At 38.7% G+C, this 23,312-nt stretch overlaps 4 protein-coding genes across 6 annotated transcripts in view; 2 read left to right on the top strand and 2 right to left on the bottom strand.

The window, feature by feature from the left end:
- The window catches only part of LOC115226522 (gastrula zinc finger protein XlCGF17.1-like), a 371,227-nt gene that overhangs the window by 21,955 nt on the left and 325,960 nt on the right, over positions 1 to 23,312 (bottom strand). The gene's annotated exons all lie outside the window — the stretch shown is intronic.
- Positions 1,504 to 7,128, top strand: LOC115226649 (zinc finger protein 239-like). Of its 2 annotated transcripts, none has more exons than XM_029797661.2 (3): positions 1,504 to 1,634; positions 4,219 to 5,693; positions 6,125 to 7,128. In XM_029797661.2, the coding sequence occupies exon 2, from the start codon at positions 4,556 to 4,558 to the stop codon at positions 5,648 to 5,650; it is 1,095 nt and encodes a 364-aa protein (XP_029653521.1). In that variant the 5' UTR covers positions 1,504 to 1,634; positions 4,219 to 4,555; the 3' UTR covers positions 5,651 to 5,693; positions 6,125 to 7,128. The 2 variants fall into 2 exon arrangements, with proteins under 2 accessions (XP_029653521.1, XP_036371181.1); XM_036515288.1 differs by lacking the exon at positions 1,504 to 1,634 and adding an exon at positions 2,503 to 3,051.
- Positions 13,059 to 17,655, bottom strand: LOC115226663 (zinc finger protein 2-like). Of its 2 annotated transcripts, XR_005004361.1 has the most exons (3): positions 17,164 to 17,654; positions 15,690 to 16,878; positions 13,059 to 14,614 (listed from the first exon to the last, which is right to left on the bottom strand). XR_005004361.1 is itself a non-coding variant. In XM_036515290.1 (2 exons), the coding sequence occupies exon 2, from the start codon at positions 16,815 to 16,817 to the stop codon at positions 15,741 to 15,743; it is 1,077 nt and encodes a 358-aa protein (XP_036371183.1). In that variant the 5' UTR covers positions 16,818 to 16,878; positions 17,164 to 17,655; the 3' UTR covers positions 15,570 to 15,740. The 2 variants fall into 2 exon arrangements, 1 of the variants encoding a protein (XP_036371183.1); XM_036515290.1 differs by lacking the exon at positions 13,059 to 14,614 and having other exon boundaries at positions 15,570 to 16,878; positions 17,164 to 17,655.
- LOC118768508 overlaps positions 19,304 to 23,312 on the top strand; it is a 13,803-nt gene continuing 9,794 nt past the window's right edge. The window contains exons 1-4 of the mRNA XM_036515149.1: positions 19,304 to 19,390; positions 20,925 to 21,017; positions 21,800 to 21,915; positions 22,805 to 22,843. Of these exons, the coding sequence (XP_036371042.1) occupies positions 19,304 to 19,390; positions 20,925 to 21,017; positions 21,800 to 21,915; positions 22,805 to 22,843 (335 nt within the window). The remainder of the gene's footprint in view (positions 19,391 to 20,924; positions 21,018 to 21,799; positions 21,916 to 22,804; positions 22,844 to 23,312) is intronic.

Raw genomic sequence — 23,312 nt, 5'->3', positions numbered from 1 at the left:
GGTGGCACATAAAAAGCACCCACTACACTCACGGAGTGGTTGGCGTTAGGAAGGGCATCCTGCTGTAGAAACATTGCCAGATAAGACTGGAGCCTGGTGCAGCCTTCTGGCTTCCCAGATCCCCGGTCAAACCGTCCAACCCATGCTAGCATGGAGAACGGACGTTAAACGATGATGATGATGATGATGATGATGATATAGGCGCAGGAGTGGCTGTGTGGTAAGTAGCTTGCTAACCAACCACATGGTTCTGGGTTCAGTCCCACTGCGTGGCATCTTGGGCAAGTGTCTTCTGCTATAGCCCCGGGCCGACCAATGCCTTGTGAGTGGATTTGGTAGACGGAAACTGAAAGAAGCCTGTCGTATATATGTATATATATGTGTATGTGTGTGTGTTTGTCCCCCTAGCATTGCTTGACAACCGATGCTGGTGTGTTTACGTCCCCGTCACTTAGCGGTTCGGCAAATGAGACGGATAGAATAAGTACTGGGCTTACAAAGAATAAGTCCCGGGGTCGATTTGCTCGACTAAAGGCGGTGCTCCAGCATGGCCGCAGTCAAATGACTGAAACAAGTAAAAGAGTAAAAGAGAGTAATATATGCATGTACACACACACATACAAACATTAAAATACTGAATCATTTCATCATAAAAACAACTTACATTAGTTATATAATGTTACATATTATATTAAGCTTTTCTTTTTATTATTTGTAGTTCTGTAGTAAGAAATTTGCTTCCCAACCACATGGTTCCTGGTTCAGTCCGACTGCATGGCACCTGGGGCAGGCAAGTGCTTTCTACTATCAGCCCAGGCTGACCAAAAGCTTGTGAGCAGATTTGGTGGATGGAAACTGAAAGAAGCCCCTCTCGTGTGTGTGTGTGTTCTTCTCTTTCTCTTTTTAATTTAGAGTGAATTTTGACCGGCCACCAATTTGGTAGCAAGGTTGTGAAGGAAAGTATCTTGATTTAACTATCATCCTTTAAATCTGAAGGTCTTGCAAATTTTTTATAGTTCCAGATTTCAAGAACATTTGTAGCATATAAGTTAAGGATTTGCCTTCTTTCCCTAAGATTCCGAATTCAACCATACTTTGCTCCAGATGGGTTGGTATGTATCCTGTTGCTTCAATAATAATAGGTATAAAGCTGAAAGTGTTTATTGGGGACTGGATTTGCAATTGATGTCTTCTTTCTCTTGTATTTTTCTAACCACGTTTATGTCAGGTGAGGGTGGGGGGAGGCGGGGCATATCGCTTGACAACCGGTGCTGCTTTGTTTATGTCACCGTGTCTAAGCAGTTTGGCAAAAACAACAGACAGAATATTTAGTCGGCTAAAAAAAAAAAGGATTGGCGTCAATTCTTTTGGCTAGAACTTTTCGAGGAAGTGCCCCAGCATGGCTGCAGCCTAATGACTTAAATAAGCTAAGGTAAAAAGTAAAAAAAAATGTAAAAAAAGAACCCAAACCTAGTAATAGATAAGAGTACGAAAGTATGTATAATAACTCTGTATGTCCCTCGCTATATATATTCAAATAACATTGTTGAATGATTTACTTCAGAAACTTCTACTCTATGCCGTTGTTACATCTGAATCTCTTTAGTTCACCCCAAACATAATGATATCGTCTCGTAAGTATCTTAAACACATCTAACACAAACGCTTTAACGAGATTTTACACTTGGTAGTTGTGTTGTTTAAACTAGAAACATTAAACAATGTTAAATGCTATCAGGACAAGCAGCTTTGATGATGTTCAATATGAAGTGGGTACCGGATGAAAGCTCTTATTATTTGGTTAGACGTTCTGGGTAAAGTAGAAGCCAAGAGGGTGTTAAGTCCCAGGACTCCTCAGTCGATCAGAGTCTATGTTCAAAAGCGTTTCAGCCGTGACTGTCACGTTTCCATATAGCAGGGTTTTACTAACGAAATTGTCTTCTTTTCACTACTATTTCTAGCATGTCAATCGGATATCAGTGACATTTCTTGATATAAATAGTTGTTTGTATTCTAACTCTTCCCATCTGTAGTGAGCAGCTACAGAATACCTCAGCCGTAACACTGTAAAAACATAATCGATATATACTAAGTGTCCATATAAATAATAAAGCAAATATTGATCTGCATTATCACATTAATTCGTTGCACTTGCATTATGACAACAAAACACTGTCGTTACGCATAACAAACACTTTAACGGTATGTTACGCTTGGTTAGTCACTGGGAAAAATACAGACCAGTCAGATTATTCACTAATCGAACTTATTGATTAAGTGATTACTATCAGTGGAGACAACACATTCTTGCGTTAATTTTTAACTGAAAACGAAAAGTAATTAATTATTATCGATGTATATATTTCATAATATTCAATCTGTTTATAATTAGAGCGAGGTGACTGCGTTTATTGCTTTGGGTTAATGTTCACATCTTGTAACGATTTGTTGTAAACAAAATTGGCTTCTTTGTGTTATTTATTCGTTTCCTTTTACTTATATACGCACACAAATAATATATTAATTAAAATGGATTGCCACTAATTAACGATATAAGATGTTCTGGAACGAAGAAGTTCTGTTAACCTTTTGCGTCGTCCGCAGACGAACATCATTGGCCACTTGTCTGCAGAATTTCCTCTCCTGCCTTACTCGTGGTAGTCCCAACCTTCAACCAGTTGGTCAACAAATTACTTTTGAATTTGTATTTCGTAATATTTCAGTGTCTGTTTAGAAATAGAAAAGGGTTATTTGAATTTCTGCTGTTTTGACCTTCGTTGGCTTCTTCGTGTTTTTTAATTTTCTTAAAACTTTATCTCCACGCACACAAAGTTACAGATGCACACACGAATTATATGAATTTTCGATGTCAACTAAAAGCGATTGCATCCAATTAACGATGTAAACTGTGATGAAATGAAATATTTAATTATCAAGGTGATGAAATAAAACAAAAATTGATGGGTTCGCAGACATACATACCAACACTCATTACATATATCTAGAAAACTAAACTTGAAATTTCGAAAAAAAAAAAACGTGCTCCAATATGTATGTGTGCGTACTCAATATGTTTCTTTTTTCATCAGATTCTGATATAATTGTGATTTACTCACTTTGAAAGGTATTAGTAAAAAAATTTATTAAGAAAAGTGACCATAAGTTATGAGGAAACAAAGCCCACGTGTGAATTTTCTGAAATTCCTCTCCCCAGTCCCGGAAAATGTTTTTCGAAACAAATTCCGAAATAATTGAAGTGTACACCTGAAAAGTATTTTTAGAAAATTTCAAGAAAAAATATCGATTTTTCTGGAAGTTATGTGGAAACCAATTCAGGATGGGGGCACACACGTATAGGCATGCTTATATATATATATATATACACAGGGTGCGTAAGATATTTGAGAACAGATTTATATTTATAAAAAACAGATAACTTTATTTATCAAAAAATGCTATGAGGATAAAAATAAACCTTCTTTTCTATAAGGTTATTCAACCCACCTTCAGCTTCAACAACTGCTTCTATATGAGATCTAAATCATCTACATGCTCGAATCAAGTGGTCCTGGTTCATTGTGGACATTACTCTGACTATGGCAGCTTTCAAAGAATCTTTGGTGTTATGAGTGTGTTCATTGACTCCATATTGAGATCTGGGGAATTAGGAGGCCAGATGTTTAGGGTTATGTGGTCATGAAAATTTTCAGCCATCCATTCCTGCCTTACTAGAGCCATGTGTGATAGTGCAGTCTTACTGAAGCACATATGGCCTTCCACTACATACACTGTCTATCCAGGGCTTAATTATTTCCAGGACCTCAATGTAGGCAGCAGAGTTAACCCTAAGGCCTTGTGGAAAGAGGTCAGGAGGCATCACATGTCCTTCATTGCTGACAACCCCTAAAACCATGACAATTGCAGGAAATTTTAGAAGGGTCTGCATATATCTGTCATTTCTTCTGTTAACTTTTTGATCTTGGTTGTAAAAATAAACAATCACATCATTGGAATCTTGGAGCTATTAGATAATACATGATTACTTCAAAACAGTGTGAATAAATAAGCTTTACATTTGACAGAATAATCTGAATGCTAAAGGGTTAAATCATTTATTGCTTGTACCACATTTTAGTTGACATCAAAATTATACACACATACACATATACATATGCACACTTTGTACATCATCTTACATAGTTACATCTTATTTTACAGTTTGTGGTAGCCGAATGCCCCATATCAACTTGTGGTCAGTGAACACCAATTTTACTAGAATATGAGCCACCAACCCTGAACATTGTTATAAATTTTCAAGTAACATGACATCCATTAACCATATCCATATTTCTTAATGTACAAACAGAAGACCTTCTGTCTACAACAAAATGTGTGTCTGTTTGAGAGAACCAGGTCAGCAACAAACATTCTAACAGTGAGTTGAAAATTTACATATGGTACATGTGTTCCACACTTGTAAATAGACGTCTGTGATAGCTAAGACAAGAAACTGAACCGTATCGGATTAACTTACAGATATTTCTCAGCTTCCCCAATGATTGATATGGAGAATGTTAATCACTTGGATACTTCTAATACAACTATTTTTAACAATATAGATACAGTTAGAGAGACAGACAGAGATGAGGAAGATGTACCTAGTGAAACATTTATCAAACAAGAGCCGTTGTACAGAAATATTCCTGAACATAGTTGTGAAATTTGTAAGGAAACTTTCTCTTCAGAACAAGAAGTTTTAACACACAAAGAAATGCATTCTGGAGAAAAACAGTTTCAGTGTGGAATGTGTGAGAAATCTTTCAGTCAAAATTCTCATCTTGTTATCCACATACGTAGTCACACTGGAGAAAAACCGTTTCACTGTGAAATCTGTGGGAAATCTTTCACTGATAATTCTAATCTTGTCGTTCACAAACGAATCCACACTGGGGAAAAACCATTCCGTTGTGAAATCTGTGGGAAATCCTTCAGTAATAATTCCCATCTTGCAGTCCATGTGCAAATCCATACAGGAGAGAAACCATTTTACTGTGATATATGTGGCAAATCGTTTATAACTAACAGCCACTTGAAAAGACATAAACAGATACATGGAGGAGATAAACTGCATCAGTGTGAAGTCTGTGGGAAGACATATATTGATAATTCACAGTTGATAATTCATAAACGTAGTCACACTGGAGAAAAGCCGTATCACTGTGATATATGCGAGAAGTCTTTTGGTAAGAAGAGTAATTTAACAGAGCATGAACGGATTCATACGGGTGAAAACCCATTTCACTGTGAAATTTGTGGGAAATCTTTCACTCAGAATTCCCATCTTGTGGTTCACGAACGAATCCACTCGGGAGAAAAACCTTATCAGTGTGAAATCTGTGGGAAGGCTTTTGTGTCTAAAAGTGATCTAAACAGACATAGAAAGAGACACACAGGACAAAAGCCATTCAAATGTGAAATATGTGATAAGTATTTTGTGTGTAATCGTTATTTAACGAAACACAGAAGAATTCACACTGGGGAAAATATCTTTCATTGTGAAATCTGTGAGAAATCATTTATAACTGAGAGTCTTTTAAAAAGACACAAACAAATTCACTCTGGAGGGAAATCTGTTAAAGATGAGACTTGAAAAATGTTTCTCTGGCTAATCTAAATTTATCGTCCACTAACATGTAACTCTGTCGGGCCGCTGACTTGGCAGACACCCATAAAATTATCAACCATTTTACAAACAATAACAGCACCTTTTCAAACTCCACCCGTCTAACACCCGTGGACATATTTACAAAGTCAGACAACAGCACAGCTCCCATGACTTCAGGAAACATTTTTTCACGCTAAGAGTTACTGAAGCATGGAACAAACTGCCGGCATCAGTTGTTAGTTGTCGGATCACTGCATCCTTCAGAACTTCTATGCTTCCTGAGATTCACCAACACTACACCTGATTTTCTCCCCTCCATACACACACAAGCATGTATCTGACTCATACATTGTTCGCTTTCCAGACATTTGTACATTACTGCATATACTCTATATGCACTTTCTGACAAGTTGTGGTGCACCTGAGCACTGTATACAATAATTTCATTATTATTATTATGTAGACATTGAAGAACATTTGTTATGGTTAAATAAGTTGGAAATCATTCTATTTGATTTCTCATCTGTTGTCTTTAAATCTGCTCTCATTTAAGAGAGTCATCATTATCATTTAACATCCATTGTCCCTTGTTAGCATGAGTTGGATGGTTTGGCCAGAGCTACACCAAGTTCCAGTCTTTCACTAAAATATCTGGGAAACCCTTATTTCTCAATGAGAAACTTGCAGTTGATATATTAATAAACGAGGCCAAGAAAGACAGTTCTGCAGTTTCTTGCTGAAAAACCCATGGAGACGATCTGTTTATTGTGATCAAATGTTTGTGCTGTACATTAGCTCACACCTTCCATCAAATCCATGCATGGGGTGCCACGTCTCAGATGTTGAAATTATCACAGAGCAGCATAAGATGAAGTGTTTTGCTCAAGAAAACAATGTACAGGAGAAACATATTGATTATGTGTTAACATTCTCTGTAATTAAAAAAGAAAACGGCAGACCTTAATTTATAAGTAGTAAGAAAAGAATGTTTTGTTTAGAAAAGGCTAAAAAAAAAATTTTCAAAATTTCAAGGGGAAATAATTCTTTTATCCTATCGTTGAATTCTTAAATTCTTTGGCACCTCGTTGGCTCTCACCACACCAACTTCTTTTAAAAGTAGGATCTATCTAATGTTACTACAGAACCGTGACCAGCCTTGGTTGTGTAATGGCATGAGACTGGTGGTAAAAAAAAAATTAATGTTTCATATTATCCAAGCCACTATTGTAATTGGCTCTTCTATGGGGGAAGATGTTTTTATACCCAGAATACTCTTGATACTGTCTGACACAAAAATACCTTTCATATTCAAAAGGCTGTAGCTTCCAGAAAATTCAATTTTGTCATACTCTCTCTTTTACTCTTTTACTTGTTTCAGTCATTTGACTGCGGCCATGCTGGAGCACCGCCTTTAGTCGAGGAAATCGACCCCGGGACTTATTCTTTGTAAGCCCAGTACTTATTCTATCGGTCCCTTTTCTCTTTTACTCTTTTACTTGTTTCAGTCATTTGACTGCAGCCATGCTGGAGCACCGCCTTTAGTCGAGGAAATCGACCCCGGGACTTATTCTTTGTAAGCCCAGTACTTATTCTATCGGTCTCTTTTGCCGAACTGCTAAGTGACGGGGACGTAAACACACCAGCATCGGCTGTCAAGCAATGCTGGGGAGACATACACAGACACACAAACACACATACATATATACAACGGGCTTCTTTCAGTTTCCGTCTACCAAATCCACTCACAAGGCATTGGTCGGCCCAGGGCTATAGCAGAAGACACTTGCCCAAGGTACCACACAGTGGGACTGAACTCGGAACCATGTGGCTGGTTAGCAAGCTACTTACCACACAGCCACTCCTCACAAGGACAAACTTTAGTTGTTACTGAGCTTCAATTTGAAGAACATTGTCTCACATGGGCAACTGTATGTTGCATGTACAAAAGTTGGAAGGCCACACCATCTATTTGTTTATGCTCCTTCTAGTAAAATAGGTAACATTGTTTATTAGGAAGTACTAGATTTGCAGTAAATAAGAGGAAGAAATAGCAATTAAGAGGTGAAGTCATGCCAAAAAATGGGAAACCTACAAATGCAATATAAATATGTATATAGTATGGCAAAATAGTGTTATACAGGTTGGCAAAACAATATATATATATATGCCAGCGCCGCCTTGACTGGCTTCTGTGCCGGTGGCATGTAAAAAGCACCATCCGAACGTGGCCGATGCCAGCGCCGCCTTGACTGGCTTCCGTGCCGGTGGCACGTTAAAAGCACCAACCGATCGTAGCCACTGCCAGACTCCCCTGGCACGTAAAAAGCACCTACTACACTCACGGAGTGGTTGGCGTTAGGGAGGGCATCCAGCTGTAGAAATACTGCCAGATCAGACTGGAGCCTGGTGCAGCCTCCTGGCTTCCCAGACCCCGGTCGAACCGTCCAACCCGTGCTAGCGTGGAAAACAGACGTTAAACGATGATGATGATGATATATATATATATATATGTGTGTGTGTGTGTGTGTGTGATGGTTTCTCTAGTCATGAACGACTAATGAGGGTTTATAAAATAAAGTGGTAATTATGTTCTATGGACACACGTGTCTCTTGAAGCCTTGCAAACCATTTGCCACATCAAAGACTTATATGGAAAAAAGATCCTCAATTATTCTTTGCAAGAACCCAGGTGTTCCATGTTGGTCTAATAGTACAATGCAGGCATGTCTGCTGCTTTAATATTACTTTACAAAGTATCAAATAAATGTCTCACATAACTTCTATATTTTTTCCTCAAATTTTTTTTCATATTCTTTTATATTTTATACTTCCAAATTGCAAGTCTTTATCATCTTTGTTCCATTCATTTCAAAATATGTACCCAATGACACTTTTTCAGTTTCAGTTTTATTTTTGAAAGTATGTTTTAAACATACCAGAATGCTAATCTACATAAAATATAATCTTTGGACCTGGGATTGGTATTAGGATATAGAAGTAGGATTAGGGTTGGTATTAGGGTTTAAGAAAAGCTGAAGGTTAGAACTTTGAAATAGGGCCTTACATTTAGGATTTAATCCTTTAACATTCAGAGTTCTTTGTCAAGTGCAGTGCTTATTTATTCATGTTGTTTTAAATTAATCACGTATTATCTCATAGTTCCAAGATTTCGATGATGTGATTGTTTATTTTTAGAATAATATTGTAGGGTAGGTATGAGAGGTTGGAACTAGTCAGTTTGAAGATGATACAGGTAGATTATTTTAACTGGATATGGCCAGTTTAAATGCTAAATTGTTAAAGTTAATGTTTGGTGGAAGCACTTAGAATGAGGGCTTTGGGTTATGGCTAAAATTGCTTAAATAAAAATTGGGGTGCTGAAAATATTTAGATTTACTCTTTACTCTTTTTACTTGTTTGAGTCATCTGACCGCGGCCATGCTGGAGCACCGCCTTTTAATCGAGCAACTCGACCCTGGGACTTATTCTTTTTGTAAGCTCAGTACTTATTCTATTGGTCTCTTTTGCCGAACCGCTAAGTAACGGGGACATAAACACACCAGCATCGGTTGTCAAGCAATGCTAGGGGACAAACACACACACATACATATATACGACGGGCTTCTTTCAGTTTCCGTCTACCAAATCCACTCACAAGGCTTTGGTCGGCCCAAGGCTATAGTAGAAGACACTTGCTCAAGGTGCCACGCAGTGGGACTGAACCCGGAACCATGTAGTTGGTAGACAAGCTACTTACCACACAGCCACTCCTGCGCATTTGTGTACAATGTTTTGTAGAATCACAGAAATTGTTTAAAACAATGAAATCTGAAAAAATATTCCTAGTCAAAAACTTTTTTCAAGTTGCCTTAAACTCTGTTGAGTATCTTTTCTCAGAAGATTTACTTTAAGTTAAATAAATTGCTTTGCAATGTTGCCATTTATTCCCTGAGCCTTCAACTCAAGCAACACTGGGTGTTTCAGTTAATCTATATATATAAAACTGTAGTTGTGTGAGTGTCTGTCCCCTTCGATTTAGATTCCTAACTACTCCCACATTTTGCGGTGCAGTTTAACCAAATTCGGGTATCTTATAGTCGTGATTCATATCGAGCCCGTCTGAGTATTAGCGCGCGTCTACGATGAGTCTACGATTTTAAAATAATTTAACATCATTTTTTTTTCCATTTTAATGCATAAAATGCATCGTATGTCGATGGCGGCGGAGTTGGCGTCCATGGTCACACCTGCACCTGTTTGCTTCTCCCCCTTCTTCCCTCCCTCGTGAAGCTGTGGGGAAGGGAGTGTAAAGAAATCAACGTCGTAATGCATTGTCAAGGAGACCAGCGTTCTTTTAGAACAACGACTTCATGGCTTGAAGACACCAAAACAGAAATGGCTAAGAAAGCCCGAATTGGCATCTATAAGGGAAGTAACTCTCTAAAAATGCTTATATAGTTATTTCTCTTACAAACCCGAGCAACGCCAGGCGATACTGCTAGTAACTTATAAAATCCTTAGCAATTGTTCACCTATTTTGGCTGTGCTATAAGGAAGGTGTGAGGTGAGGGCTGAGTTGCACTGAACTTGAATGAGAGGGGCAAGGTAGAAATTAATTGAAAGAATCTAAATTTGGAAATTTCCAAGAGGTGGGTGTGGCTTGGTGAAAGATGACTTTATATTCTGATGGATGCTGCATACATCATGAATATGAATACATAGATACCTATTTCTTTATTACCCACAAGGGGCTAAACATAGAGGGGACAAACAAGGACAGACATAGGTATTAAGTCGATTACATCGACCCCAGTGCGTAACTGGTACTTAATTTATCGACCCTGAAAGGATGAAAGGCAAAGTCGACCTCGGCGGAATTTGAACTCAGAACGTAACGGCAGACGAAATACTGCTAAGCATTTCGCTCGGCGTGCTAACGTTTCTGCCAGCTCGCCACCCTGAATACATAGATACCATTATAGATACACAGCAATACATGTACACGTGTAACTTTTAGACTACTGAGGAAGGGAAAGGGAGGAAAGTGTGAGGAATGCATAGCTTTAAGGAGGGAGGGTATTGGTAAGTTGAAGACAGTTGTTCACATGCTGCATTACAGCTGTCCACAGAGAAACACATTCAGACACATATTACAAAGGAGTGATGAAAATTTCCTTGCTTTAAGGGTCTCTTGATAATCCTGGTTGGAGGCCCAACCTTCCAAGTTCTTTAACAGGGCTTAGAAAAACTGAACAAAATCAAAACATGAACTTCGGGTATTTCCGTGGAAGCAAATGACAGTTCGATTCTGTTTTCTGCTTGGAAATTTGGGGATTTTACATACACACATGACACAGGTAAGAACAAATATGCAAGGCTTTTTTTTCTTCAAGTTTAAAATGAGAAATTGCTGGCATAATTCCGTTATATCTATACTCCACAACCCACGGAGATACCCAAAGTGAAATGTTTTGATTTTGTCGAGTTATATCGAAGGAATGCCGAAAAACTGAAGAATCACAGCAATAAGTGTGTGCATCTGAGAGGGGAATACTCTTACTCTCTTTACTTGTTTCAGTCATTTGACTGTGGCCATGCTGGAGCACCGCCTTTAGTCGAGCAAATCAACCCCGGCACTTATTCTATCCGTCTCTTTTGCTGAACCGCTAAGTGACAGGGACGTAAACACGCCAGCATCGGTTGTCAAGCAATGCTAGGGGGACAAACACAGACACACACACACATATATATATACATATATATGACAGGCTTCTTTCAGTTTCCGTCTACCAAATCCACTCACAAGGCAATTGTCGGCCTGGGGCTATAGCAGAAGACACTTGCCCAAGATGCCACGCAGTGGGACTGAACCCGTAACCATGTGGTTGGTAAGCAAGCTACTTACCACACAGCCACTCCTGAATATGTTGAATAAAACCATAACTGAACTGATCCTTTCTGTATTTTCTTTTACCCAAAGCCAGGAACTTTTCAGCATGCCCTCGTGTGTGAGTGTGTGTATTTATCAGGGGTGCTGTAAAGTTCCTGGTTTTAAGGGTCTCGTAAAAGGCCTGCTTGGAGGCCCAACATTCTTAGTTCCTTGACAGAGCTGAGAAAAACCGAAGGATCACTGCAATAAGTGTTTGAATCTGAGAGGGGGAATACGTTGAATAAAATCCCCTTTCTCTCTCTTTCGGAGAGGCACTGAGCACCTACACGCACACATACACACACGGCAGTAACCTCCACCTACCAAATTCAATCACAAAGCTTTGGTCGACTCAGGGCTATAGCGGAAGACACCTGGCCAAAGTGCCACGCAGTGGGACTGAACCTGAAACCATGTAGCCAGGAAGCAAGCTCCCTAACCACACAGCCATGTCCGCGCCTAATTAACTAATCCTCCTCTATTTTCTTTTACTCAAAGTGAGGAACTATTCAGTACCCTCTCATACACACACACACGTCTACTATATAAATGAGTGTGTGTATGTATGTATATGATGGAAAAGCTCTGAAATGGTGCATCTTCGAGAAAAAACAGATTTGGTTTTTGAGATTTGTGTCTCAAGGTTATATATAAATTTAATTGCCAGCGCCGCTCCGACTGGCCCCCGTGCCGGTGGAACGTAAAAAGCACCATCCGTCCGTGGCTGTTTGCCAGCCTCGCCTGGCCCCGTGCCGGTGGCACGTAAAAAGCACCATCCGTCCGTGGCTGTTTGCCAGCCTCGCCTGGCCCCGTGCCGGTGGCACGTAAAAAGCACCATCCGTCCGTGGCCGTTTGCCAGCTCCGGGTGGCACGTAAAAAGCACCCACTACACTCACGGAGTGGTTGGCGTTAGGAAGGGCATCCAGCCGTAGAAACACTGCCAGATCAGACTGGGCCTGATGCAGCCTTCTGGCTTCACAGACCCCAGTTGAACCGTCCAACCCATGCTAGCATGGAAAGCGGACACTAAATGATGATGATGATGACGACAAATAACTCAATTTACATATTGTCAACATTGAATGGCTTTAGAAGACACTATCTTAAACTCATAATTACCTGAGTATGTGTACATTTGTGTGTGTGTGTGTGTGTGTGTGACGTCCTGTAAACTTTCATTCTACCTCTTGGTGGAGTTTCAAATCAGGACACCCATGTATGTTGGATCTTTTCCAATTTTACAGGGATTTTTCCAAGTTGTTTTTCACCACAGTCTTTGAAATGATGGGAGGCACCTTTTTATGAAAATAAATTTTGGGTTATTTATGGGAGTAACAGACAAATAAGGAAAGTGTTCGTGGGGTGTGCTAGAAACAACAGCCAAATCTCCCTTAAATAACACCTTTACATTGTAAACATTTTCAACTTTTATTGAAAAAAAATTTTTTTTACCAAAAAACGATGATGACGATCCTTAAGTCTTAAGGAACAAAAACACAAAAGAGAGATGACAAAGGAAAAAAATTATCTTATGAACTTCACTAGCTTATAGCTGTTTCTGCTATAGGATGCAGTGGATTCATAGTTGAGTGCCAGGGTATCTCCTTATAGTTTCAAGTTTTGAATATGAAGTGCAATTTTTTTGGGAAGGAGTTAAGAATTTCAAGAATAAATAATATAAATTTCCATGTAATCAAAACAAAGAAAAAAGAAAAAAAGAAGCTATTTCTTGAAATTCATGTCCATTTATGTGCAGGGGTGGCAGCTGTGTGGTGAGAAATTTGCTTTTTTACATTTGACAAAGAAATCTGAACACTGAAGGACAGCGCTCAGGTTTCTGGCTGCAGAGGGGGGATCTGGCTATCCCACACATTATACAAGGGTGAGTGAGAAAAGAAAAAGATGGTGATGAGATGTCAGAGCATACCCTTAAAGTACAGCAAGGTAAGTAGAAAAGAGAGGATAGGGACAGAGGATCAGGAAGGGTGGGTGGGTCGTGGGTAAGTGTGAGGGGAGAGTGACAGATGGATAAAAAGGAGGTGGTGGTGGTAGTAGAGGTGAATGGAGTAAATGATTTTTTTTTTGAGCAAAAGAACATTTGTAGACAAGAATTCACAGAGCTTGACCTAGAAAGTTTGCTCACATACACCATTATTATCTCTTTCTCAGTTACCATCACCTATCCTCGTATAATGTGGAATAGCCATGTATCTGCCCTAAAGCACAACACCTGTGCTTGTCCCTCTATCCTAATTAAGCCTGTCAACAACTGACATAAAGCACCCCTATCTCACACCCGCCGCCACACTTTGTTCTTTTCCTGTTACTTGGCGACCTCACAAGCGCTGGTAGTATGAAAAGAAACAAAAGTTCCCACTACATACTCTACAAAGTGGTTGGCATTAGGAAGGGCATCCAGTCGTAGAAACCATATCAAAGCTGAAATTGGAGCATGATGCAATCCTTGGACTCACTGGATTGTCAAATTATCCAACCCTTGCCAGCATGGAAGATGCTCATTTGATGATGACAATGATCATCGAAGGACCCTTTTTCCATAGCAGCATCAGCTGAATGGTTTGACACGAACTAATCCTTTCTATTATAGGCACAAGGCCTAAAATTTGGAGGGGAGGAGACAGTCGATTAGATTAACCCCAGTATACAACTGGTACTTAATTTATCGACCCCAAATGGACGAAAGGCAAAGTTGACCTTGGCGGAATTTGAACTCAGAACGTGGTGGCAGACGAAATACCACTAAGCATTTCGCCCGGCATGCTAACGATTCTGCCAGCTCGCGGCCTTTTGACATGAACTAATAAGCTGTGCCAAGCTCCCCTGCTTGCTTTGGCATGGTTTTTACAGCTGGCTACCCTTCCTAATGCTTACATGGAGCACAATGCAGATAACATATGCCTGCAGCTCACTTAGATCCTGTCACACTGTCCAACCCATACCAGCATGGAAAGCAGACATTCAGTAATAACGACAAGTTGTGACTCACACCATTGATAGATGTTGTACATGTTATAAGGCGGTGAGCTGGCAGAAACGTTAGCACGCCGGCGGGCGAAATGCGTAGCCGTTACGTTCTGAGTTCAAATTCCGCCGAGGTCGACTTTGCCTTTCATCCTTTCGGGGTCGATAAATTAAGAACCAGCTGCGCACTGGGGTCGATGTAATCGACTTAATCCCTTTGTCTGTCCTTGTTTGTCCCCTCTATGTTTAGCCCCTTGTGGGTAATAAAGAAATAAGACTTAATCCCTTCGTCTGTCCTTGTTTGTCCCCTCTATGTTTAGCCCTTTGTGGGTAATAAAGAAATAAGACTTAATCCCTTTGTCTGTCCTTGTTTGTCCCCTCTATGTTTAGCCCTTTGTGGGTAATAAAGAAATAAGACTTAATCCCTTCGTCTGTCCTTGTTTGTCCCCTCTATGTTTAGCCCTTTGTGGGTAATAAAGAAATAAGACTTAATCCCTTTGTCTGTCCTTGTTTGTCCCCTCTATGTTTAGCCCCTTGTGGGCAATAAAGAAATAAGACTTAATCCCTTCGTCTGTCCTTGTTTGTCCCCTCTATGTTTAGCCCTTTGTGGGTAATAAAGAAATAAGACTTAATCCCTTTGTCTGTCCTTGTTTGTCCCCTCTATGTTTAGCCCCTTGTGGGTAATAAAGAATAAGACTTAATCCCTTCGTCTGTCCTTGTTTGTCCCCTCTATGTTAGCCCTTTGTGGGTAATAAAGAAATAAGACTTAATCCCTTTGTCTGTCCTTGTTTGTCCCCTCTATGTTTAGCCCCTTGTGGGCAATAAAGAAATAAGACTTAATCCCTTCGTCTGTCCTTGTTTGTCCCCTCTATGTTTAGCCCCTTGTGGGTAATAAAGAAATAAGACTTAATCCCTTCGTCTGTCCTTGTTTGTCCCCTCTATGTTTAGCCCTTTGTGGGTAATAAAGAAATAAGACTTAATCCCTTTGTCTGTCCTTGTTTGTCCCCTCTATGTTTAGCCCCTTGTGGGCAATAAAGAAATAAGACTTAATCCCTTCGTCTTTCCTTGTTTGTCCCCATGTTTAGCCCATTGTGGGCAATAAAGAAATAAGATGTACATGTTAGCAGATAAAGAGTTTGTATTTCAATAAAAAGGTTTTTTTTTTCACATTTCACAGTTAAAGGGTTTCCCTCCAATATGTGTCAGTTGGTGTGTTTTTAAGAGAGCATTAGTGATAAAAGATTTCTCACATAGTTCACAATGATATGGTCTTTCTCCAGTGTGACTACGCTTGTGAACTATTAGACTGGAATTGACAGAGAAACACTTCCCACATATCTCACAATGGTAGGGTTTCTCTCCCGTATGGATTCGTTTATGTTTAGTCAAATCACTATTAGACACAAAAGATTTTCCGCATATTTCACAATGGTAAGTTCTTTCTCCCGTATGTATCCGTTTGTGAACAGCAAGACAAGAATTGTTTACAAAATATTTACCACACATTTCACACGGAAACGGTTTCTCTCCCGTGTGAATTCGTTTATGCTTTATTAAGTCACTGTTCGAGAGAAAAGACTTGCCGCAGATCTCGCAATGAAACGGTTTCTCTCCCGTGTGAATTCGCTTGTGTCTGTTTAAATCACTGTTAGTAATAAACGATTTCCCACAAGTCCCACAGTGGAACGGCTTTTCCCCGGTGTGACTACGAATGTGGATAACAAGATTGGAATTATCGGAAAAAGACTTGCCACATATTTCACAGTGATAAGGTTTTTCTCCAGTGTGAATACGATTATGAATAACAAGACGAGAAGTTCGTGTGAAAGACTTGCCGCACACATCACAACGACAAGGTTTTTCCCCCGTATGGATCCGCTTGTGTGTGGTCAAGACACTGCTATGCACAAATTTTTTCCCACAGATTTCACAATGGTAGGGTTTCTCCCCTGTGTGGATTCGTTTATGTTTTGTCAAATCACTATTATTGACAAAATATTTTCCACATATTTCACAATTGTAGGGTTTCTCTCCCGTATGACTACGTTTGTGAACTACAAGATGAGAATTATTAACAAAAGATTTCCCACAGATGTCACAGTGAAACGGTTTCTCTCCCGTGTGGATTCTTGTATGAATTCTTAAAACACTGTTTGAAGCAAAAGATTTGTCACATATATCACAGTTATGTATTTTTTTGTGTTTCGTCTTAGAAGTATCCAAGTGATTACTGTTCTCCATATTAATCCTTGAGAAATTCTTTGAAAAAACTGACAAATGCCTGTGGGTTAATTATGGTTTAAATAATAATGAAATTATTGTATACAGTGCTCAGGTGCACCACAACTTGTCAGAAAGTGCGTATAAAGTATATGCAGTAATGTACAAATGTCTGGAAAGCGAACAATGTATGAGTCAGATACATGCTTGTGTGTGTATGGGTGGCGAATCTCAGAAAGCATGGAAGTTTTGAAGGATGCAGTGCTCCGACAACTAACAACTGATGCCGGCAGTTTGTTCCATGCTTCAGCAACTCTCAGCGTGAAAAAATGTTTCCTAAAGTCTTGGGAGCTGTTTTCTGACTTTAGTTTATTGTCTTAAGATATCACAGTCCTCCGTTTATACGTGTGAAACAGATGTAATATAGATATATTTTCTACTCACCAGTAGAATGTTTGATATAAAGTCGAAATGACAAATGAAGAAAGGTGAGGAAAGTTCAATGATTGATTTGTTGTTGAGTAAAAGCCATTTCCTCTGAAAAATAGGGAACAACCAATTAACGATTTAAGCTGCGATGAAATGAAATATTTAACGAAGGTCATGGATCACCGACCCTGAAACACGTAGGTCACCCTGTCTTATGCACAAACAAACATTCACTTTAACATGAGCTAATTACAATGTGTCATATAATTAGATTAGTCCAGTTAATTGGAAACACACAAAATAAGCGGTGTCGTTAATAATTATTCCACTTGTTTCAATATTACCGGTGACGTATGTTAAAAGTCTCCGACATTATTTATACACTCAGAAACGTTCAATTATAGTAATTTGCTTATTTAATATCGTCAGTCAATAGCAAACGTTCCACCACAACCCCCCCCCCCACAAGACAACAACCAAAAGCCCCACCAACTGGCATAATAATCAGTATTATAAATAATAAATATGCATCAACAACGGCAGACCTGGTGAAATAATAGCTAAATCACTCTCAAATCGTACTACGTTTTGTTAATAACAGGAAAAATAAATTCAACCTAGATTTCGGTAGAAATAAACGGGAACTGAGCTGATACATTGTTTTTTAATATTTTATTTTTAAGGGATGGGCGTCGTTATTGTGGTGTGATTTAAAATTTTCAAATTTAAAAAAAAATGTATTTATTAGAGATTTGGCTGTTATTTTTAGCATACAGAGTGATCACATTGTGGCTTTCATGTCACTGCTAGTTGCATCCATGCATTTAAAAACTTCCGACGGTCGCGGGATCGAAATTTCAGGCTGATGGCGTCACTTTTCTTCCTTGCCTTACTGTATGAGCATGGCTGCTCCACTAGCAATGTGTACCAAAGAAGAATAAAGAAGCAGTGATCCAAGAGATGGTAATGGTGAACCGCTTCACCATTACCATCTCTCAAGCTTGCTGAATCTTCCCGTCACTGGTGGAAGTTGATAGGTGTCCTGCTCCCTCTTTGTGCATCATGCTTGTCTGGCCCCTTTTAAACTTCTCGATCTACTCATGCACAATTTTACACGGTAGTGCACTGTACCCATATTGTGCCAAAAGCCTCTGATGAATTTCAGCACCTGACACATCTTCCAGCCAGAGAAATTGGACCACTGCTCTTTGTTATTCTTTGGTGCACATTGCTCGCAAACGTCTGTTTACATGTGGAGACGTTTCCAAAGTAGATACATTTTCTATTTACTGCTAGAATGTTTCTTGCAGACTAAATTATAATTTAATGATGTTCTATAGTGCATAAAATGTAAAGCATCCATATACAATTGGTAACAAGTGTTCTTATGAGATTGAAATTCTTCTACAACAGTTGAGAAATGTCTGCGAGTTAACCTCTTACGGTTCAATTTCTTGTCTTAGATATCACAGACCTTTGTTTATGTGGAACAGAGGTAATGTAGATACATTTTCTATTTACCAATAGAATGTTTGCTATAAAGTCCAAATGAAAAGTGAAGAAGGCTGAGGAACGTTCATTGATTGATTTGTTGTTAATTAAAAGCTATTTACCCCTGGTTGTAAAACCGGGAACAACCGATTAACAATGTAAGTTGTGATGAAATGAAATATTTAATCCTGAATGTGATGGAACACCGACCCTGGAATATGTAGGTGGTCCTATCTCATTCACAAACATTGAAATAATTAGATTAATTGAACTAATTAGAAACACAGCCAGTAGGTCGTGTCGTCGATCCACTATTCCGCTTATTGAGACAGCGAGCTGACAGAATCGTTAGTGTGAAGAGCAAAATGCTAAGCGACAAGTCCACTCCTTCAAAATTTTGTGGTTAAGGTAGAGAGAATTATTCCCCTTGTTTCAAAGTAATCAGTGACCTATGTTAAAACTCACCAATATGCTTCAATATTCTCAAAAATACATACAGTTATACATTATTCCTAATATTAATAGCATACGGGTGTTGGCAAAAATGCCGACAGCTTTATTAATAATAGAAAAGACACATCAGCACAATGGGGAAAGGCATTAATAAATGTCAGCAATCTAGTAAATACATGTACATGCGAAGAATTGAAGCACTTGAAGAATCAGATACGATTGTTACGTCTCGGTTAAAAATATCACCCTCATAATGTATTTTTGTGTGTGCACACACACATACGTATGTCTATCCAGGTATATGATTATATGTATAACTTGTACATATAAATGCATATAAGCACACACACACATATATACACCACCACGAAATATAGTCTCGGGCCGTATGAGGATTTGGTAGACGGAAACTGAAAGAAGCCCGTCGTGTATGTATGCATGTATATATATATCTTAAGAGTAAAAGATGTTTTATATGACACATTCTACCAGTATACGAAGTTTGAAAGTGATTAGTTAGAAAAAATTATTTTCTAAATCTGCCGGTCAAAAGGTAAATATCCTGTATATGTATCTTTATGTTAATAAGATAAGGAAAAATGTGTGACGTTGTTGTTAGTTGAAGGGAGAAAGTGGAAATAAAATGATGAGAGAGAAAAAGAGTGAGAGAATATTTCTTTATTAACAAAAAGGTTGAGAAAAAGAGGGGACTATATGGGGACAGACAAAACAAACGTTGGGGGTCAGGGTATCGAATGAGACGAAACGTATGAATAAACAAACAATTAAATGAGAATGAGTGATTAACAAAAAATGAAGCGGAGGAAACGGTCGACCCCACAAACCACAAACTCACACTGAAGACTTTGCTTTCTCCTTTTTTACATTCTCGTTTAAACAGGTTCTTTCACTCGCAACATGCTTGCTATATACTTCCATCTTTTACGAAACACACTTTGCGACAGGCTTTATTTTCCGTTTCATGTGGAAAACGAAAAAGTCGATTAGCTCGAGACTGGAGATGAACATGCCTGTTGCAATTCCTTTCACTCTCGTCTTCCATTCTACCTCTTTCGCCACAGCAACTACCGAGAGAAAACAGGTTCGCTCCTCCCTATTCAGGGAGGTCGGCGGAACGATCTTAATTACAGATTCGCTCGACAGTTGTACTCTTCTCGAATGCGACAGCAGGTGTTCGACATAAGCCCAGAGTTCAGTCACCTTGGGGCATTGTGAGAAAGTGAGAGAGAGGTGGTCATCGATGATAGCTAAGGATTGCTATTATGGTATGCGGTTAGATAGTTACAGGAAAAGGTACAAGGAAAGAGAGAAAGAAGGGAAAGAGAATATTTAACACAGGTGAGATGCGTTAAAGTTGAAAGAAGCAAAAGAGAAAGGACAGAGAAAGAATGAGAGAAAATGAGAAAGAGAGGGAGGAGGATAAAAAGAGAGGGTGAGACAGAGGAAGCTAGAGAGAAAGAGGGGAATATTTATCAGAGAGTAGATGCCGTATAGTTGAAAGAAGGAAAATGAGAAAGGGGTGGGAGTGAGAATAAATGGGAGAATGAGAGAAAGAGATAGGGAGGGAAACAAGAAAAGCGAGAGAAAGACATGGAAAGAGTGATAGATAGAAAGGAGTGAAGGTGACAGAGGGAGAGAGAGAGAGAGAGAGACAGAGAGAGAAAATGTGTTTTATGAAAGAAACACGAAAAGCGTTTGTGTATTTTTTGTTTTATTTTTGATTTAAAAACGCAGCTCAAGCCACGCATGCGCATTAGTAAATTAAGTGTCGTCTGCTCAGAGAAAACTTGTAAACTATGGCCAAGACAAGATGTAAAACCAACAAGAGTAAGTATGAGAAGCTTTAGGACACGGGGTTTTTCGAGTTTCTTTTCCAAATACACCATACTAAGATTTGTTAAAGACTTTACGAATGCAATGAAGCAGAATAATAATATAAATATGGTTTTTGATTTTGCTGTTTTACTTCTTAACGTAAAGTGAAAAATAGCAGACAGCTCACAGAAGAGAAGAGGTAAGACTATAACTTTCATCGATTTTTCTGGAGATTTCTTATTTAATAGTATTTATATGGACTTTTACATCATCTCAAGGTTTCAATGGTTTAGAAAATAATATAATTCTCAAAATATGTGTAATTTCCACGGAGTGCTATTATTCTTTGACACGCTTCAGTCATTTGATTGCAGCCATGCTGGAGCATTGCCTTAAAGGGTTTTCAGTCGAAGAAATCGACCCCAGGACATATTCTTTATAAGCCTAGTACTTGTTCTATTGATCTCTTTGAGGAACCGCTAGGTACGGGGATATAAACACACTAACACCAGTTGTTAAATGGTGACAGGGAAACAAACACAAACACATATATATATATATATACGACAGGCTTCTTTTAGTTTCCATCTACCAAATCCACTCACAAGGTTCGAGCTATAGTAGAAGAATCTTGACAAAGGTGCCGTGTAAGGAGACACATGCTTCCCAACATGTGTCGTCAGGTTCAGTGCTAGATGATTTAACTACCCAGCCATGCCAATTCCTTCTTGTTCTCAAGATAAATAAACTCTTCATTGTTTAAGATTTTGCATTTATCATTTCATAATTCTTAGGGGTCAGGAAAAATAACACCCAGTATACTTTGTAAAGTGGTTGGTGTGAAGAAGGGATTCTGTCTGAAGAATCCTTACCAAAGCAGACATTGGAGTAGAGTGCAGTTCTGTGCATTGTCAGTTCTTATCAAGCTGTCCAACTCATGCCAGAATGGAAAATAGACATTTAAACAATGATAATGATAACTGATAATGTTGGAATATATATATAAGGTTGGCCAAAAGTCACCCGGCAGTAAATCAAAACCATTATTCCAAGATTTATTTATATTTACCAACTGAATGAATTTAATAAAAGCATCTAAGTATTAGATTGAAGGGAGAAAGAGGAGAAAGAAAAAGAGGGGGAGAAAGTGAGAGAGGTGGTAAGCGGTGAGAGCTGGGGGGGGGAAGGATGGCTATTATGGTATTATGTGGTTCAATAGTTGCAGGCAGAGGTGGAGAGAAAGATGGAGAGGGGAAAGAGAATATTTAACACGGGAGATGATGTATAATTGAAAGAAGTAAAAGGAGAAAGGAGGAAGAGAGAGAGAGAGGGAAGGAAACAAGGGGAGAGAGAGAGAAATATAAACAGAAGTAGATAGAGAGATAGATAGATAGATAGATAGATAGATAGATAGATAGATAGATAGATAGATAGATAGATAGAGAGATATATAAACAGAGGTAGATAGATAGATAGATAGAGAGAGAGCATGTATTTACTGAAGGAAAAGCAAAAAGCGTTCGTCTTTTTTTGTTTTATTTTTGATTTAAAAACGCAGCCCAAGCCACGCATGCGCATTAGTGAATTAAGTGTCGTCTGCTCAGAGAAAACTTGTAAACTATGGCCAAGACAAGATGTAAAACCAACAAGAGTAAGTATGAGAAGCTTTAGGACACGGTGTTTTTAGAGTTTCTTTTCCAAATACACCATACTAAGGTTTGTTAAAGGCTTTATCAACGCAATGAAGCAGAATAATTATATAAATATGGTTTTTGATTTTGCTGTTTTACTTCTTAAAGTAATGTGAAAAATAACAGACAGCTCACAGAAGAGAAGAGGTAAGACTATAACTTTCATCGATTTTTCTGGAGATTTCTCATTTAATAGTATTTATATGGACTTTTACATCATCTCAAGGTTTCAATGGTTCAGAAAATTATATAATTCTCAAAATATCTGTAATTTTTACGGAGTGATATTATTCTTTGACACGTTTCAGTCATTTGATTGCAGCCATGCTGGAGTATTGCCTTAAAGGGTTTTCAGTCGAAGAAATTGATTCCAAGACTTAATCTTTATAAACCTAATACTTATTGTATTTTTCCTCTCTGCCGACCCACCAAGTTACGGGGACATAAACACACTAACATGGGTCAAGTGGTGATGGGTGGGGGACAAACAGACACATACATAAATATATATATATATACACACACACACACACACACACACACACACACACACACACACACATATATATATATATATATATATATATATATATATATATATATATATATATATATA

This window comes from Octopus sinensis, linkage group LG30, assembly GCF_006345805.1.
Source record: "Octopus sinensis linkage group LG30, ASM634580v1, whole genome shotgun sequence".
NCBI lineage: Eukaryota > Metazoa > Mollusca > Cephalopoda > Octopoda > Octopodidae > Octopus > Octopus sinensis.
This window is presented reverse-complemented; position numbering and strand designations above follow the sequence as displayed.